Raw genomic sequence first — 15,746 nt, forward strand, 5'->3', positions numbered from 1 at the left:
CTTACAAACAATAAGCAAATTGAAAGATAAATTTTTGATTTTTAACTTGGTTCATTTGTAATAACCTTAAGTGATACTAATTAACTACAGTAGCTATTTGCAAACATCCTCTAGTGTACTTCTGTGAACTGAATTCCTGAAATTACAGAATCATTTCTCATTATGATGATGCCCAGGGCAAGGTTTTACAAGCTTTTCTGCAACAGAGAAGCTATTTACCCAGGGTACTCAAGAACAGATTTTGCAGAATGCACATTTTATGGTGGCTATGAAAATACTCAAGATTTATAGCACTATAAACAATGACAGAATTTGTCTGAAATGTCCTTCCATGATATCACCATAGATAAAATGAATGAACAGGGAAAAGAGTTTATTACCTGCACTAGCTCCCAAACCTGCTTCAAACTAAACATAACACTTCTTTGTTTTAATCTAGTATCTTCATCATTAAACGCTTACCTCTGCTTATCATTGTACTTTGTAGCTGTCCAGCTCGCCATGTCAAAACAGTGCAAAAAGATGAGAATGCCTGGACTTTCACCCAAACCTGGACACTTAAGACAGATCATCCCCTAAATATTTCAGACGCATTTCACTACTTTTTTTTTGTTGTATTCCACATCTCTAAAAACATGAACCAGTGTTCAGTTTCCACAATCTTCCATTTCCCACAGGTGTCTATTAGTGCCTGATACTTGTCTCTAACTTTCCACTCCAAGTGCTCAAGACAGAACTGGGGGAGAATACCTACTACCTGGGTTAGGCACCGGTGATAATCAGCGCAAGCAGCAACTTAATAAATCAGGGGCCTAGACCTGTCATGCAGACAATGGAGAGAAGTGGGCACCTTCACAGAACAACCAAGAGAACGTTTTGGTTGCTCAGAGTGTTTAACATAGACCATATAAATAATGCCAGAGAAATGCCTAAGGTTTAATTTTTGACATTTCTTACAGGTTTTAGTCCACAAACTAAAGACTCTAATAAATAAATTACTCAATCTCAGTGTATATGATAGCAATGGCAGGGATAAAAAACACCTGTGAGAGACAGTGTATTTCTTGGACGGGGATTTTCCATTTGTTCTCTGCTCCTGTAGCTTTTATGTTCTTCAAAAGGTCACATTAAAACACCACTCTTGTAGTCTTGGAGTGTTTGGGGTTTTTTTCTCAGAGAAGAGAAAATATTTTCTAACCGTATGGCAATTATGTATCTCACTATACAAAATGCTGCATGAAGATTAGCCTCTCGTTAGCTCCCAGGTGACTTGCATTTGCCAATGAAGCACTACCTTTCCTTGGGACCCAACGGCCAGTGCATTTCATGTCCTGTTCTACTTTCTAGGCTTTTTCTCTTCTTTCACTTATAAGTCCAAATCTCCCCATAAAAGCTCAATCACTAAATGCATAATTTGAGAGCTCTGATAAGCACTGCTTTCCTTCAAAACCTTCAACATCACTCTGGTTTTGGGGCTGACCCATGCAAGTTGAACTAATCTCCTAAGAGTCTCTAAGCAAACACCAATTCTTACAAGAAAAGTAGGGTGAAGAATAAAGTACCAGACACTGCACCCTGCTATACGTATCTTCCTCAGCAATCAATACACATCAGATGACAAACCATCAAAACAGACTAATGTATCAGACCAACAGGAGTAATTTCACAGGAATGCAGATGAACTACTGCAAAACCCAAATGTAAAAGAAGCACTGACCCTGATTTATCAACAGTCATCTACATATTCTCCTAATCCAGTATTATCCCTTTGTACAATTTCTTGATCATACCATTGTTTGCTACAGTTTCATTATAGTATTGAATATATTTTTAGAACACTTCCAAATTCTTTCTTGAAGTAAGTCTTCCTCTTTCAAAACAGTTCTTACAGAGAGAATGAGAAAGAAGAGCTCCCATGGTGAAGAAAATTAGCTCAAAACTGCCTTTCCAGTACAGTTTGCCCTTGATTGTACCCTATGACAAGGAGAACCTGTCTTCCTGTGGAAAAAACCCATTACACTTTTAGACAGAAAAGGCTTCCTAAATACCAGCAGATGCCTTGCTGTCTACACAACTGCAATGTATTTGTGAAGGCAGGAGCTCTGAATGCAATGAATCATTCATCTTCTGAACTTGCTTCTCGGCATGACTCCAGACAGGCATTCTGTCAGGAATTCTGTTTGCCAGCAGCACTTACTTTCACCGCACCAAACCCACTCTGTATTATGCGATGTGATACAGCTTAACACTAGCCTAGTGACACTACATGGAAGAGACAGATCCATACACGTATTGAGGGTAATCCACTGGGAAGAGAGTGACAAAATCACTGTTAAATCCTTCCTGCTCCAGCAGGGAGGGTCCTTCATACATAGCTCTCAGAAGACTTTGGTACAAAAGCTGCCTATAATGCAGAGAGAAGCATGGCAGAGAAACTCCATCAACTCAGAAAGGGAGACTTTAGTATCAGCAAGTACTGGGAACAGAGGGCTCCAGAAAGTGGGAACTAATCAAAGCCTTACCTTCCTTGTACTGTGCTCCTCTGCTCCACCCCGCTGGGTAAAATGACTGTGAAGTCCACCGATCTGTTTATCATGTTCTCCTTCATGCTCACAAGGTTCTGATCAGAAATCAAAGCTGTCTCTGTGGGTGACTTGTGCTCACTATGAATTCTACTTGCAGCAGAAGGTTGACTTGGTGGAGGAGGAGCACGAGGTTTCATTCTTCTCCTTGAGAAATAAAGGCAAGAAGAAAATTAATCACTTCCTGTGAGCAAAGTATATAAAAAAATGCTCTTTCACCCATAATCTCAGGTTGTTTAAAAAAGCTTCGCTAATCCAAGCCACTTTCTTTACAATGAAACTTTTCAATGGACTTGCATTTTGCCTCCTCTCTAAAAATACGCTAATTTTTTAATGATGCACTCACTCCTACTGTTTGTTTTCCATGCCCCAGGGGATGAATCAGTTCCATAATTAGGATATGAAATAATCATTATTCTGTCGAGTACGAAGCATGCTCCTCTGAAGAGATTAACAGGAAAGCTGGGTCCAGTCCAGATCTGACTCAAGAAAGAGCTGTATTTATGTACATGAATGCTTCCTCCAAGTCAGAGCAGCAGGAGTGGAAGCAGGGTGAAGTTTCATTCAGCTATATTTGGGTTCCACAGTATTACTCTACGTGAAGTATCATCTCTTCCTCTGCTCTAAGTAGTATTAAATCTGGCTCATCATACTTCATAGGGAAGCAGCAGGGAAAGGTCAAACGTGAATGGAATCACTTACCATGCAACTAATATTAAGAGACTATAGCTTTTTGAAAGCACCCTGAAGAAAACTCATTCTCCAGTAGTAGGCTATGTGCCACGTGCAACACACAGAAAAACTGCATAACTTGCACCAAACAAGCAGTGTACTTTACGGAGCTATATAACCACCACAAACTCAAAGTTTACTTCACTGGCAAGCTGCCAGACAGATAAGCGCCATATGTGCACTGTTAAACTTCTGAATAGCTGGCCTTATACCAAGCACATGTCTTAAGAGGATTAATTCTGATGATTCATATCCCAGTGACCTCTTCTGACTAGATTTATGCCTAGTTTAAGTCAGATTTTAGTGTAACAGATGGAAAAAGCAGTAAAATATTTACTGAGAAATTATTACCCAGGCTTACTGCCTGCATTTCTGAATCTGCCTGATTCTAGGGTGCAGGAAGAGAACAGACTATGAATCTGCACATCATTTTCACCCTGCAAACAACACAAAAAGAGGTCCAGAAGAGAGGAGTACAGAGAAAACACTCCATGCTTAATACCCTGCAAAGCTTAATGGCTGAATCAGTCAAGAGTGAAACTGTGTCAGGGAAATAAAATAAAAACTGAACAGAATTAATACCAAACCAGCACATCTTTAATTAGAGACAACCTCTGTTCTCACAGACAAACAGACTAACACACAGTTTGGATTCCCAATATAAGCTTCTGGAAGAGAAAAAAAAAAAAAGTAAGAGCTACATCAGATAACACACATACAAAAGAATTCAGAAACAAGCCAAACCCCCCACACTTTTTAATCAGCATTTGCATTTGACCAACAATTTCTATGGCATGTCTCTACTTGCACAAAATCACCACGCTGCCCTGAAAACACATTTTTCAGTGAGACCCCAGCAGGACACTGCAAAATTAGCAGTGATGCAGATATTTTCTTTCATTTCATGAGTGCATAAGAACTGTCATTCCTCTACAAATACACAGGGAGAGTTACCTCCACATTCCACATTTACAGCAATCTCTCTTCCATGGGAATTTTTCCCTGAACATTCACTTCTTATCCTGTATACACCCAATGAGTCACACAGTCATCAGTCACTAACTTGCAGCTCCCCGTGGAGGTGGTGATAAAAAGTTCCAGCCTTTACTGTCTGTCAAACTACCCTGATTTTCTGTATGTCCATCTTCATCTTGTATGGTCAGCTTCATCTTCTGCTCAGATCCCTTTACGTTTGCCTACAGTTGTTATTTGCAAGCAGGTGGAGAGAGGCATGGGAGTTTTGTACAAGTCTAGATCATGCCAGAGTAGTTTTACTCATGCAGTGCAATATTTAAGGACCTCAGATCAATTTAAAAATTATGTAATTCTTGCTCTCCATAACAGAAATGGCACATAAGCAGCCACTGAGATTCACATCAACTTGTTTCTTAAAACAAGCTTTTCTTCTTTTGTTTTTAAAGCTTGCCCTATAATGTGGGAGGGGCAATTACAATACAGTGCTCCTGTCAAAGTACAGAAGACAGTGGGAAGAAAAGAAGCAGGCAAGTGTCCTGAGCCTGGCAGAACTAGGGGGTTTTTAATTATGGTTTACCTGGACTTGTAAATTCCAGATCTCACAGTGAACAGAGATAGAAGAAATAAAGCAATGGTAATAAAACGAACATGAAACTGAAAGCAGCTGAAACTGAAGAGATTTCAAACTTCAGGGGAGAAATGATGAATGACTGAGTTTTGAGCCTGATGAAGGAGCTGAAAGTAAACTGTGATTATTCTACAGTGTTTGTTCCCTAGCAATAACATAAAGTTGCACCTGGTTTTCTGAAGGAACAGGCAAACAAGGCCAGACACCTCAATACCAATTTATAGCTCTGAAATGGGAGTGCAATTTTTATCTGGCCATTTTTTATGTACTCTTTACAGCCAAATCTGCAGTTACAGACCTCATACAACACTGCTTAGCAGTAGGGAGGGCAGTGTGCATCAGGAAATCAGGCATCATACCATCAAAAGCATCAGCTACACACTGACCAGTGATGTTCACTTTACCTCAGTAAGATCTGTAACAATGCATATTCTTTTTGGCACTACATGGTCAGGGTCTTTTAGATACTACAGTTTTCCTTTTCTTCTGTGCAGAAAGGACAGTGCAGGTCCGTTTCCTTCAGAGACATCAGAAGAAAGGAAAAGGGAAAACATTCCCACTGCAGTCTTTCTAATCTAGCAACAGTTCAGGTGACCTCATATGAACTTTTCCACAATAGAAACGACATGTTCCCTTGAAACACTGTGACTGCTTTAAATGCCTGGTTTTCAACATTTTCCAAATGACGTATCTCAAACTATTTCAGTGGAAGCAGATCCCTTTAAAGTTCACATTTGTAGAGCGATACGTGGCACAATTTTGCATTTGCTAGCCAACTTTCTGAACCATCCCAGAAACTAGCTTCGTAAGGCACACACTTAAACTCACAGCTCTAACTCTACCTTGGAACTGCACGAGTAGCTGCCTTTTGACAGGCTCTAGCAACTGCAGTCAGAAGGTGCTGAGAAGCCTGTTAATATTATTGAATGTGAGTGAGAAAAGGAATTCTTCTTTCTCTGTCACAATGATCATACAGGACAATAAAAAAGCACTCAGTAAGAAAAGTCTTTTTGTCCCCCCACTAAAATAATGCAAAAAGAAAGCGTGTGATTTAAGAGCCTGTTTAAGCATGGGTACTTTCAACCCTATGAACAAAACACACCATTAAAAAGTTGCACACCATTCTTCAGTACAAGTTAAATTCAAAGTAAATTCAGCTCGACAAAAATTTTTCCTCCACAAACATCTTTCCCTGTGCTCAGTCCTAAGATACTTGTTAAGACCCCTATCTGCTATTAGTCTGTGGATGAAGTTACAAGCAGGAACACTTCAAACATATGATGCACTCATGGTTACATGAATGCTTCAACCCAGCATAAGGAAAACACAGTAAAAGCAATCAGCTGATTCTAATACACAAATGTACAGTGCCTTTTACTGAGGCCTGAAATAGTTCATTGCACTTTACCGTAAGCTGAAAAACATGCAAATAGCCAGGAAATAATTGGGCAGAATACATAAATAACCTACCAGCACTAGTCCCAGAAACAGCATCAGGATTCTCAAAATGGAAAAAGAAAAATAAGCCAACTGACCAATAAGACCAGCGTTTCTGTAGCACAGCGCATAGAAGAAATGCAACAGAAATGAAGAAAAGTTTTGCCAGATGAAGAACTTCAAGGCAAAGTAACAAAAGCCCTTTGGACCTACACTTTATTAATATATAACTACCAAGTAATAGGATGCAACCTGGACTTTACAATCCCATCCTGCAAAAACGTGATCTTTCAAACAGAATTGGTCCTGTGACTTCCACCCCATGGGAATGCTATGCAGAGATTGCCTTTATTCTCATAAGGTCTAACGTGCATACACACACACCATGCTCAAGAAAATCTGGAATCCTCTCTGCCCTGCCCTGTAAAGCAAAGGCAGCTTTACAGGCACAGGTCAGACTTCATCCCATGGGTATCACCAGGAATTTGGCAAGAGCTTCAAACAAGAACAAAAAGGCCCCAAACTAATCCAAACAAAAAAGCAACCAACCCTCAACACATCAGAATTACAGGCAAAATTAATTTCTGATATAGCTAACAACTAGCACAAGACCTCCAACTCAGTCAAGTCAATCTGCAGTCTTGTCAATGCACAAGCCTGGAACAGTTACAGAGGGTTACTCTGAAATTTGTGTACGTCCCATCTTGTAATTAGAAGGCATAAATCAAAATGAAGTGCTCAGTGCTAAGCGCAGTATGTCCCTTGGGTGGAAAACGGAGAGTAAACATTCTCAGCTTTCAGGTGGTCTCACTCCTGTAGTCTTTTGAAGGGAAATCCATGCACATTGCTGTTTGAGGAAAAAAAAGGAGATGAGTACCTTCACTCTCCCTCTCTGTCGACTTGCATTGCACAGCTAGAAACCCAGCCCTGAGGCAGACCTCCAACTCCAAACCATGAGGGCACACACAGCACTGCAGAGGTCACTCCTGCCTAGCCATCCAGCCTTCAAAGCAGATACCTTCAGAGAACATTTCTTAACTCTTTGTTGCTTATGGCAAAGCAAAGAAAACTCAGATCACAGGCTGGGAAAAAAGACACTCGCTTTAATAGTAAGCCAAGTTTCCTCTTCATAAGTAAAATCCCTCCAGCTTCTAGACACAGCAGCTCAGAAATAGTACAACGCAACACAAATGTAAAGGAAATACAAACAGATTATTAGCATCAATGTAAACTTATCTCAGGACTTTTGAAAATGGAAAACGAAAGTTAAAGAAATCTGACAGAGACGGAGAAGAGAAACTAGGAGAGCACCAGAGGGTCCTTAACGACTAAGGAGGCAGGAGTTGATCCAGCCTTTAATTGTCTCCTACACAGAAGTAAAGTATAGGTCTAAAATATATTACTCTTATAGTGACTTATTTCCAGTATTATTTTACAACATTCCGTAACATTTATAATATTCCAAAAGTACGGCACTTTCTAAACACCTGAAATCTTCAGCAGACACTAAGATCTAATGAACTGGATTACTCCCACATGGATATGGCTCAGGGAATAGGTATGGCTCCTTACGCTACTTTATTTTTTTAAATAATACCATTTTATTTAAGCAGTCTTTATTTGAGTTCCTGGGTACTATAATACATACAATTATTTCACACTTTTCTCTTTTGTAATATTTATTTGAATTTCATATTACTTTTTAAAGATCATTCCATTTCTAAAGCAGAATCACACTGACAGACATGATGGAATGATTCCCTTGTGGGTGTGCTAAAGTCACCCAAAACAGACAGGAAAAAATAATTTGTTTTTGGCAAAGAAATAAAAGTTAATTATATTTTTAATCTTCCATTTGATTCTACTGATGAGAAACCCTACAGCTTTACGCATTTTAAAAACAGGTTTAATGCCAGAAGGGAAAACAAGGAAAGACCGGAGGCAAACTGAATGAAAGCATCTGCAGAGGAGGAAGCAGGGGTGGAAGTACATGACCATGCTTGCCCAAGGGTGAAATTAGAGAAAAATAAACAAGTCGAGATGATACAGTGTAACGGAAGTAGTCCTTAACATTGTACCGCTAATTTCACACCTTTCACAAACTTAACCAACCAATCATGAAAAAGCATCATGCTGCAGTTTCCCAGTCTCAAAAGTAAAGGTGAATAAGCTCATTGTTATAAATTTTGCTACCATAGATCTCTCCCCAGACGTGACCAATTTCACGAGGAGCTGAGATGTGTTCAAACACATGGCACAGACCTGGCTGCTCCACTGCCTGCGAAGCATTGCGCAGCTGCCAAACAAGAGAAAAATCAGCTTCTATCTGCCCAGGATTACAGACTCCAGCAGTGACACTAAGTGGCTGAACTATCAAGAGCTCATCCTCTGGCAGGAATGCCAAATAACTTATTAGCCTATGGCTGGTATCCCCAAATGCACTTATTTTTTATACATCAACCACACTTTAGGTTAAAAGTACATTATCTTTCAATAAAAGTCTAATCCTCCTTCCAGTCACTGAGACATTCCCTCAAGATCCAGTATAAAGTAGTTCATCTATCAGTTTCATGATACAGTCAATTTTTAGAGCCAAAAGCCATAAGCACATACACTTGATTACTTGCAGTGCAATTCACCTCACTGCTCCTTTCGAGAACCCTCAGAGTGAAAGTAAGGATAGAGCTGTATGTTGGGTGAGCTTTAACTGATCAAAGAACAGTATTACAGCCTACAAATGCTTTCACACCTATTAATCACAGTCACACTAGGGAGCCTACCAGATCTACCTGTATCAGTTCCCAAAACAGAACACAAGCCCTAGAGAAAATCTTTTAAAAAGCAGCCAAATCCCAGGATTTGGGCAGATGCCCGCTTCAGTTAATGACTGAATAAGCACTGTGAGGTCTGTATCACTAATAGCTGTATCACAGGACTTTTGAGATACCACCCACATATTCAGTGTGTGGCAAAGACCACACTACGAGCTGGTGCCATCACGTGCAACTCCACCACGCTGTGCATCAGGTAAAGAAGAGAGAAATGGGAGAGCAGTTAACATGTAAATATTTGCCTCATCTGCTGAAGCACATGCTGAAGAAAAACAGAAGTCTTCTGTGGTTAAAGGCAAGAAAGCATAGATGAGTTACTCTGGAACAGTAAATTCCTGCAATCTAAACTGCAGTAGTACTGCATGTTTGAGTCAGAGATACACCAACAGTTGCAACTCTTTAGCCTGGGAGATGTGATCAGAAAAAAACCCACTAACAATTCATACTGGAGGTTGGGAAGCATGCCTTCAAAAAAATTTAGTCTAGAAAAGCAAAAGTAAAAAAATAGCACACTAGGTAGGGATGGTGAAACCATGGTCTTTTCCCAAGGACAGATGTCACAGAAGAAGATCCAGATGAACCAAAACACAGATAAAGGCAAAAGACATTTAGGCTTTAGGACGCAAATACGTTTAGCCACCAGCACTTGAGCAAAAACTACCTCTGTTTCACACTGACCAAAATCAAAAGATTGCCAAGCAATGACTGTTAAAGTGACTTGAGGGGAATCAGCAATGTGTTAGTGCAAAGCATTCAGTAACCAACTACCCAATCTTATTCCTACCAGTATTTTTTACTTCTTCCTCTGTTATCCACACACATTTATTTTTTCCCACTTACGCAGTACTGAGCTATTAGTCGCACTCCATTCCAAGCAACAGTAATGATGATGATAATAGAAGCGATAATAATAATGAAAACATTGTTCATGCTCATGTGAAATGTTGTCCAGTTCCTTTACTGTGACTAAATCCGGCTGCTTTGAGTGGTATGCTTAAATAAGAAAACAGAACGATTCTATTTTAATGTTACTGATGCTTAAGCACAGTGGCACTGGTTAGTGTCCATGCTAATATTCCAAGCATAGGGCACTGTTCTATTCTCAGTGATTTCAGATCTTCACCGAGCTGTTTTAAGGATGCTTAGATTAGCAGACAGAAGGCTACAACCACAAAGACAGACCCTGCACACCCAGTTACCTGCAGACAGCAAATCCAGTGGCTGAGCTGCAAAAACCACAAGGTGAAATCATTTACCTAGCAAGACAACTAGTGAGATTCCTTAGCATTATTCATGAAACTACAGTCAGGTTCATGTTGGCTAACTGGATTCTAACTAACCATGCTCACCTGTGGAAAAAAAAATGACATGGAAACAAAGCCAAGAGCATTTCTAAGCAAGCTGAAATCACTTCTGGCATTGTATCCTCCACATGTTGCAGGTAAACACGCATCCTTCAGTCGCACTCATTCTGCTACCAGTCAGCTGCATTTCTGCAAGGGCACTGCAAATGTCACCCATGTGCCTCATGCCACAACTCCACACTGAGCTCTCCAGTAACACTCTAAGGTCTGGAAAAGTAACTTATTAGTTGAACCAGCTCTATGAGCACCCAATAATCACATTAGTTTTCATAGAATCATATAAGAGTTAGGGTTGGAAAGGACCTTAAGATCATCTAGTTCCAACCCCTCTGCCATGGGCAGGGACATCTCCCACTAAACCATGCCACCCAAGGCTCTGTCCAACCTGGCCTAATAGTAAACCATGAGAATAATTCTCTTCAATGAGATAATAATTTGTTGCAAGAGGGGTCAAAGACTAAAGATATGCTTATGCAAGCCTGAGGCTAGCTGAGAAATACTCACACTGTGTGCCAGGTCCCCTAAAGTTATAGGTGCTGTACAGATTTCAGTATGGCTGTCTTTTCTTATCTCTTATCAACAACCACTTTCAATAAGGCTATTTAAATAAATATAAAAAAATATTCTTTAGCAACACTGATTTATAAGCTTTCCTGGTGTGACTTCCACTGTCAGTTAAGACGCAACTTCCGAGACACATTTGCACTGCATTACTGAGCAGATGTATCCTGGACTGTGCTCTGGTTTTGTGCACACAGACTTTACAACCTCACTACCACCTACCGAGAATGAACCACTCACTATAGGCTTGAAGACTCAGTAGATTACGGCCCTACTGCAGCAAAGTGCTTTCTTGATTGTTTGTTTACAAGGGTCACAGAAGATGGAATAGCTTTGAAAGAATCAGATAAAACCAACATATATTGCGACTGAAATTCTGATGCAATTTACTATGCTGGCTAATTCCTAGTTTTATAATAGAGTGAGGCAAGGGGTTGGAACTAGATGATCTTAAGGTCCTTTCCAATCCAAACCGTTCTGTGGCTATATGATTACTGGGCTCTTCAGTGGAAAACTGCCAGCACCAGAACTGCAGGGCTGACAAGCTTCTCTTCAGAGCTAGAACAAATCCCCTAAAAGATTTAACAATTTTCATGAGCTACATTTTGCATTCACTTGTGGAGAAATAGATCAGAGATGCTAGGACATTCCTTTCTCTTAATGATCTTCTCAATTAACATTTATAATTCAGTCTTCATACTCCATCACACAGTAAGAAATCAGGTGCATCAATATATTGAAAAAAGACTAATGAAGCAAATACTCAGTGTCAATGAGATACGGTAACATACAGTTTCAATACAACACTTAACTTCTGTTAGACCCCATATTTATGGGATGCTGCAGGTATTTTTATCAGGAAATCCAACTGCTTCAGGTGATTTTCTGTGTATTTTCTTGGTGCTGACTGACTTAATAAAATCTCTTATGAGAACCGCATGTATTTTGCCTTCATTTGTAAGATACACTCTTCTTTCTAAATGACACAGGAATACTTCTTAGTTTAAACTGAAATGCATTTTGATTTATTAGAAGAAAATTTACAAATTAAATGTAAAGTAATAAATCCTACTCCAAACTCTACTGCAGTTGAGAGACCTACATTAATATAAAAACAGAAAGTCTGACGAAAAAGAAAACTGCAAATGTTAACACAGATAAATACACTTACAATGCCAAACAGCTGATTAGTAGGACTCTGCAGTTTATTTTTGATTCATCAAATAAGAACAGAAATGTTTTAATGATTTTTATACGTCGGCAAAACCCATTTGTTTAGTTAGTTTCCATTTAAAATTCCATTTAATGTATCCTGTAGGCACATGTGGTACTTAACAGATTTTAAATCACGCAAAACAAAAAACGATGTGATATCAACTGAGTACTTAACAGCCTCACACAGTGTAAAGCACGCTATGAAGAAAATCTTGATAAATCAGGCATGTTAACACACCCAGACAGTATCAAATGAGAGAGGAAGCAGCCAAATACCCTCCTTCTTTATCACACACATTCAAATCAGGGATGATTATTCTGGGCATTTTACTGATGTGGGGCACTGTCTCAGGACACAGGACACAGACAAGAGTCAGGGTTTTAATGGACTTTAGAGTAAAACCAAGACCTTGCATCATCTCCATCAGCAGACTGAAGCCATGGGAATGGTGTTACCTGTTATAAATGAGAAAACATTACCAAGAGAGCAGATGTATCCACTATTTAGGAGCTTTAAAAGCTACTCAGAGATAACCGAATGCAAACATGCTTGAGGCTGCTCTGTAAGTACTGGTGGGGCATCACAGCAGTGACAGCAAGATTGTGTAGACATGCCTGAGCTAGCTTCAAACTCATCAGAGCCTACAAAACCCACACAAGAAGCAGGGTATATTAGACTGCCTTATAACATGAACTGCCATGGTTACACTAGAAATGGAAAAAGGCCACATCTTGAATGCAAGCACCAAAACCCATTGTACTTTAGAGCTAGTCTTTCAACCAAAAGATTTCCATCTCCTTGACAAAACCAATGAAACAGCAGTATTAATGATGTCTGATTCCCTTCATTTTTTTTTTTTGTCTTGTTGGGACTGCTTTTGATACCAAAAAAGGTTAAGAAGTTTCACAAGCTTTTTTCCATTATGGAGCACTTAATGCCTGCCTTCAACTCTGGACCTTATCCTGCAGCTAACATCAGAGTAGGGTGGTTTACAAGGCCTCTCCCCTCTACCATCCACCAACTTTACACAGGCTTATAAAAAGCTGTCGTATTAGGCTTATCACTGCCTCTGTCAATTAAACTCTAATCAAACCAATGGCTGAAAAAGCAAATAATCAATTATTTTCCAAGAAAATACAGGCAAAGAATATCATCAAATAAACTTCCCTTGCATGAAAATCACATTAAGATCTGGCATTGCATGACTGCGCAAGCTGTTGGCAGACTATACTGATACAAGGGTGTCTGTCCCATCTGAAAGCTACTACCTGGGAGAACTCAACGGAAACAGAAGAGTTCAGAAGGGATTAACTACAGAGTTTCCTTCTCACAACCAGTAAAAACCAAAACAAAGAAATCGGAGACTCAGTGAAGTCAATGGGACTTTTACCACTGACCCTGCAGAAAGCCCCATTTTCAGCCTGCCAGAACCTCAGCAGAGCTCAGTTTCAGCTCTGTGTTGACAGTCCCACTTGCTGACTCCCCCAGCCTGAAGACAACTTCCAAGCTCCAAGACAAAGCTGAGCATCAGCAGCATGGCATCTAAGGAAGCTTTGGGATGCCGAAAGCAACTGCACAGTACTTCCCTGAGCATCTAACCAGCTGCCTTTTAGATCTGCAAAGGCAAAGTTCTCTAATATGTTCTTACTACATCTTATTGAAAACAAACACTATCAAATATAACTAATGTATTACAAAAAAAAAAGGGGGGGGGGGAATCCAATAAAAAGGCAAGCAAGCCTATCTTTCTGTGTTACCACCCGACCTTGTATCATTTCCGATTCTAAAATGAGTCAGAGAGGTCAAGGAAATCTGAGGACACAAGATAAAGTCAGAACGGCCACACCACATCCTCTTTGGTTGCCTCCTCTTAAATAGGAAGGTCACTGGCATAGTGATAATTGGTGAAATTACCAGCATACAGAGAGTGTTCCTTGAGCCAGGGCCTTACAGTAGCTCACTTGACACATGCTGGCACAGTTCTTCCCAAAGAGAGATGAGTACGCTCAACAGCTAGCAAATCTAGCATCCTCTCTAATGTTTACTGGACTTTCCTGGCCAGGAAAATCCTGGAGGCAGCCTATAGAGCAAGGATCCTCTGAACGCTTCTGTTGAGCCCAACACAAACCGCACCCAAGAAAAGCAGCAAGGCAGGAGAAACGCAGAGTAACATCTACCAAAACAAAAGTGAAAGGGACTCGCCTTCCTAGCTGAGTGACAGGTTTCCCACCCTGAATACAGAAGACACAGATGGTGAAAAGGGAGTTGAAAGACTTAAAGACAGCATTTCAAGTTACTGAAAGTCATAGCTGGCCCCTCAACAAGTAACACAGAGCTCCAGCTTTTCTGACAGATCCTCCAGAAAGAGTACCTCCTTTTATTTTGAAACTAAACCAAAAAAAGCGTATTCTTCCCCACTTCTCGAAGGAAAAGTAATAACCTCCAGTGTAAGATCTTATTTATCATGTTCTTTTGAGTGCCATGCTTGGAATATAGACCATAGCAAAGGCATGCATACAGCTTTTACCCTTCTCACACCCTCTTTTATAATATAAATTGAAGCAAAAAAATAAATGTTACTGGTTTATATAAATTAAACAATTTTTCTCCACAAAATTCTAGCTTCAAAAGGTAGACTTCTCAGGTGGTCAGGTTAATTAAAATACATGTTATTGCAAGAGTTCTATGTCAAGATCTTGGCAGCCCTCTTTATCTCACTACAACAGACCACGTAAAATCTTTCACTGTGGGCTACCACAGGCTCATGACGTATTCCCAGACAGTTCTGCTGTAAGGCTCATGTATTGGCTCATGCATTTTGTATATAAACAAAAACACTGATAGCACTCATTACACAAACATAAATTTTGTTTTCAGTTTCTTACCAGCACCAAACCCCAAAACTTCCTCCTCTGCAGGCTACCTGGTTAACAGGTATGACAGAGTACATGTACCTAGTGGCACAAGCATTTGCCTACAATGAATCATTAACACAATCCTGCAGCAGGAATGTAAGCAGCAACCAGCCTTAGCCCCATGGACCAGTCATCAGCCTAAGCTGCTGAATGAATCCTGAAACCAACAGAAAAGCAGCGAGTGACCAAAACCAGACTGGGGTGGAGGGGTCAGAACCAATTTTGACTAACACAGTGTCATGGATTAACTCAGCTGGTAACACAGAATCACAGAGCCATTCACACACATTCCTCCTTTCCCCCCCCACTGCATGTAGGATGGGGAGGAAAGAATGTAAACCCCATAGGCTGAGATAAGAACAGTCCAATAATTAAAGTCTAATACAATGATAATAATAATAGAAGGGAAATAACAAGGAGAGAGAATATAAAACTAAAAGGGAAAGGAAAAAAAAATAAGCACAAGTGATACACCCACCAACAGACACCCAGCCCGACCCAAGCA

At 40.0% G+C, this 15,746-nt stretch overlaps 1 protein-coding gene across 9 annotated transcripts in view; it reads right to left on the reverse strand.

Annotated features, from left to right (window-relative positions):
- Nucleotides 1-15,746, reverse strand: part of COBL (cordon-bleu WH2 repeat protein) — a 164,619-nt gene that overhangs the window by 118,327 nt on the left and 30,546 nt on the right. For 8 of the 9 annotated variants that reach the window (XM_065667728.1, XM_065667725.1, XM_065667727.1 and 5 more), the window contains exon 2: nt 2,523-2,729. In XM_065667728.1, the coding sequence (XP_065523800.1) occupies nt 2,523-2,729 (207 nt within the window). Of the gene's footprint in view, nt 1-2,522; nt 2,730-6,387; nt 6,477-15,746 lie in introns of those variants that run through there. The other variant, XM_065667726.1, reaches the window with a different exon arrangement.

The sequence above is a fragment of the Lathamus discolor genome, chromosome 2, assembly GCF_037157495.1.
Source record: "Lathamus discolor isolate bLatDis1 chromosome 2, bLatDis1.hap1, whole genome shotgun sequence".
In the NCBI taxonomy this organism is placed as follows: Eukaryota; Metazoa; Chordata; class Aves; order Psittaciformes; family Psittacidae; genus Lathamus; species Lathamus discolor.